At 38.5% G+C, this 4,683-nt stretch overlaps 1 protein-coding gene across 1 annotated transcript in view; it reads right to left on the bottom strand.

Moving 5' to 3' along the window:
* The window catches only part of MS4A5 (membrane spanning 4-domains A5), a 15,948-nt gene that overhangs the window by 4,900 nt on the left and 6,365 nt on the right, over positions 1 to 4,683 (bottom strand). Inside the window, exons 2-3 of the mRNA XM_011379479.1 lie at positions 2,999 to 3,055; positions 1,896 to 2,048 (exon numbers count right to left, since the gene is read on the bottom strand). Coding sequence (XP_011377781.1) covers positions 1,896 to 2,048; positions 2,999 to 3,055 — 210 coding nt within the window. The remainder of the gene's footprint in view (positions 1 to 1,895; positions 2,049 to 2,998; positions 3,056 to 4,683) is intronic.

The raw sequence follows: 4,683 nt of genomic DNA on the forward strand, positions 1-4,683 counted from the left end.
ACATGGATTAGCACACACACATATTTTGTGCTCTGTCCCCTGGGAGGGCCTAAGAAACAATGGTACTCCAGTAGCAACAAGTACACCTAGTGCCCATACTGTGGTTTCTAATACCATCTCCAACAAAAGGAACCAGAGTTCTTTGGAGAATTGGCCTATTGTAGACCTGGGGCAGGGGCGGTATAAGAGAAGCCAGGAAGTATGGAAATGCTAAAACAAACAAACAAACAACCCCCCCCACACACACACACACACTTGGGGGTATATTGAAAGGTCACAGAAGCCAAGTGAAAGAGTTCCCAATGGCTAAAATTGAACAATTTGCACAACAAAATGAATAGTTTTAGATGATAACCGAAAACAGAAAATAAATACCCATAGATCCATGATTCAGTAAGTAAGCAGAGGGAGAATAGGCAAATCTCCAGTTTAGAAGAATTTCAAATGATTTATGTAGCTACTCTGTCTCCAAGGAGTTGGAGCCTAACTCCCTCCTGTCGGTTGCACACAGTGACTTCATTCCAAAGAATACAGAAGAGAAAGAGAGGGGAAGACCAGTAACTTGATACACAGATGGATTCAGTTTACGAACACTTCGACCTCATATCTGTCTCTTTCAGGAAATACTATTGATCATACACATGGAATTTATCAAATTTTCTGAGGTCTAAGTCTCAGTAGCATCTCAAAAAAGATGATATGTGTGTCTACCAAAGGGTAAAATCTCAGTGGGGGTGAGGGACGTGAGGATTTTGTCAGGGGACCTGGTCTGGGGCCACAATTTCTCAAAGACTTTCTCTTTCTATCACTCCATTCAGTAAGTTATCTCTGCCATTATGGGGCAGAGTATTTTGTGTGTCTTTTGGTCTTTACCAGGAGAGTGTAATTGTCTATCAATAACCTAGTTCAGTGTGGGAATGTCACTTCTCAGTCTTCCTGTCCTGAGTGGACTCTAGGCCTTGGTTTCTTTTTCCTTCACTGCTCTCAGGTTGGGAATCAGATTCCAAATGGGCAGCGTTGGCTGGTGGCCTTGAGGTATAAGCAGCTCTGTTGCTCTCTGGCATTCCACTGACTGATTTCAGGTTAGACTTTCATCTAAAAATTGACCTAGGAGTTCCAGATGACTCTTCAGCCCTTCAGCGCTTCTAAGGTGTTTAAAAATGTTTTGTTTTGTTTTTAAATTTTTTCTTTGTTTTCAGAGGAAGCTCAATCCACATAGCCCATTTCACTATTATTACCAGAACCAATGTCTTTATTTTCTTCTCTTTTCCCCTATTTCCTGTGGTCCTGGTCTGTCTAGATTCTCAATGTTTCTTAGAATCTGCCATATGAAATATTTTACTTCTCTTAGGACCCCCCCCCTTTTTTTAGGCAATTAGTTTTCAGCTGTCTCAGCAATATTTGATGGGTCTTATTGACTATTTTTTTCCTCCATGTAGATGCATATCTTTTACATTCATTTACGCTAATTTAAGTGGCATTTTAGAAAGAGCAGAAATAAATGCCTGTTTTCTATCTATCGTGTTTTATCAGAAGTCCAGTCTAAATACCAAAACCAGAAAAACATTCCTCTCATATCCAGGACTTTGAACTACTACTATTCAGCTATACCCGTATTTCCTTTTGTATAGAACTTTATCTTTTATATTGTCCTCATTGATGTGTACGTTTTATCTCCTCTACTCATCTGTGCATTCCTAAAGTTGGGGATTATACTATGTTTATTTTTCTATTCTGTAGTGCCTGGCATAATGACTGTCAGATAACTATGATTTGTGTAAATGTTTGTGAACAAAGGAAAATATGTGTGTCAGCAACATTATTTGCATGATGCTGATTTGGGAAGCTAATCCATCTTTACGATTAAAACTATTACTAAAATGCAGCATACTTACAATGAATAGGGTGGTAACAGGCTTACACTCGCTGATTTCTTCAGCATAGCCACAAAAGTAGTTTTGATCTAGAATGAAACCAAATACAAGGAGAATGATTCCTATTGTTGCTGCCAGGGCACTAAAAAAATTCATTGTTCGGCTCATCTTCATCTGAAAGAGAAAAAGAACATAACACAATGATTCAGACCCAGTCAGAGTCTGTAGACAAAATGGGGAGCAGGATTTTAGTCCCAACATCACAATGCCACGGAGCAACTGTGTGTCATCTTATGTGAATCACTACCTTTTTGGGCTTCAGGCCCTCATCTACAGAATGAGGGGAATCCAGTGAATTTTTAATAATCCATCCCCCATTTAATTGAGGGGAGGGGTATACACAGGACAAAAAGATTTTTTAGGGGTAGCCACATCGCATTGCACTTTGATGCTCCGGTAAGTCATGACCTGTTGACACTTTTGTTTTATGACTCTGTTTAAACTAAAAATTATATTTGCAATTTTTAATTCTTTCTAAAACTATAAATCTATGGGAGGTGTCCTTTGCTGAAAATAATTTATCAGATAATTAATATTTCATATCTTCCATGTTTTGAAAAAAGTAAAAGTATTCTACTTATAATTTATCTATAAGTTAAAATTTTGCATTATTAACTCTGTATTATTTTTTTTCAGATTCTATCAGGTTTAGTTATATTGCCTACATAATGTACCTATAATATGAGTCAAGCTATTGCCTATCAAAGTAACTGGCATGCACTAGGCCCCAAAAAAACTTAGAGAAAGAATGAATGAGTTACTGATATAATGAGACCCATTCTGTCATTTGGCTGAGGAACTTGGACAAATCATTTATTCTATGCCTCAGTGTCTTTCTATATAAAGTCAGAATTAAACTTGATAACCTAGAAAACTCTTTTAGCACTAATGTTTTATGATTCTATTTAAAAAAAAAAGATGTGAATAACATTGATTGATTGTATCAGTAATCGACAGTTTGTGGAATTATAGTGGCTTAATGATTTTCCAAATTGATTTTCACGGCTAGGATTAATTATATATCTCAAACTTATAAATTTTTAATAAAGAGGACTATAACTCACCAGAACGTCTGTGGTGGTTCTTTCCAGTGCAACTAGGAAGGCTCCAGAATTAATGAACTGTTAAAAAGAATGAATATCTTACTGACGGACATGTTAGCTGATGTTAAAGACTTCTCACAGAATAAACTTCTCCGTTTCTTTTGCAGACCCTTCTTCACACTTCACTCGACCCTCGGATATGAGAAGGGTGTGAGGCCATGTATGGTTGCTTATAAATGAATAGTGTACAAAATACTGGATTAGACATTTGCTTTAGCCTTAATATTTATCTTAACGTGAGGCTTTTTTTTAACCTCACTGGGCTTTAGTTTTCTCATCCATCTTTCATTTTTAGCTACTGCGGACTCAGCTTTGATATCCTGACCCCCTGGTGTCAAATCAGTTTACAACCAATAAGATCGGATTCCATCATTCTTATAAGACACATCTTTTATACCCATTTGCAGTTCAGTGTGTTCTCTTGGTTGGGAGCATAGGTGGAGTTGCAGCTAATATTTTGGGAATTCTGAAAAAGATCTCAAGAATTTTCATGCAGGTGAGTCATATGTGGTGGCATCCTTGTCTAGCATAAACCTCAAATCTGATTACAGCACATCTGTTTTTTAAATTTCTAGGCCCATTTCATGGCGTTTCTTCCACCTCATCCCTCCACTGTTACTCTCTGCGCTGAACTCGGACCGTTCTCAGAATAGAAAGTGTTCTCACACGCCTTACACTTTTTTCTCATGTTTCTCCCTTGGCATACGATGGGATGTCCCTACCTGCCCCGCTTCCACCCAGCCACCCCCCACACCCTTCCCCTGTATGTGTCCACATCTGATTCACATCCTTTAAAATTCAGTCAAGCCGGAAATGTCTCTGGGCCACCTCCCCTTCGTTTCGTAGGTGCCTTTCCTGTAGAGACAGCTCGCGTGTCCTCGATGTCACCCCTCATCCCACCATGGGGTCATTGTCTGACTCTCCACTCAGCCGAAACCTTGAAACCAGCGACTGCCTTTTCTCCACATCCCCACACAGGGCCCATTCTCTGGCACTAAATTAGGTGCTAAAACAATGTTTATTGAATGTGATTAAATAAACGCATCTGTGCAGCTCAAAGGTCCATCTGAAAAGCCTTCTCCACTTCATCTCGGCTTATGTAAGCACTTTCCACTCCTCTGTGATGCCATTTATCAGATTGCCTGGAAATTACGTGTTTACATCTTTTCTTTCTTGCTAACTGAGGGGTATGTGAAGAAAAGACGTATGTATTTTTATTTCTGTTCATTTGCTTTTTGTTTTCCCCCCAGTTTTACTGAGATATAATTGACGTACAGCATTGTATAAGTTTAGGGTGTGCGGCATAATGATTAGACTTACATGGATCACGAAATGATCACCACAATGAGTTTAGATAACATCCATCATCTCATATAGATACAAAGAAAAAGAAAAACGAGGAAAAAATATATTTTTCCTTGTGATGAGAATAACTCTTCAGATCTACTCTCTTTAAAATTCCATGTGTATCGCATAGCGGTGTTAATTATGGTTATCACATATAGCGGCTGCACGTTGCATCCCTAGTACTTTGTTATCTTACAGCTGGAAATTTGTGCCTTTTGACCACTTTCATCCATTTTCCCTCTCCTCACTTCCTGCCTCTGGTAACCACAAATCTGATCTCTTTTTCTTTCTTTTTTTTT

This window comes from Pteropus vampyrus, unplaced genomic scaffold (genome assembly GCF_000151845.1).
Source record: "Pteropus vampyrus isolate Shadow unplaced genomic scaffold, Pvam_2.0 Scaffold360, whole genome shotgun sequence".
Classification (NCBI taxonomy): Eukaryota; Metazoa; Chordata; class Mammalia; order Chiroptera; family Pteropodidae; genus Pteropus; species Pteropus vampyrus.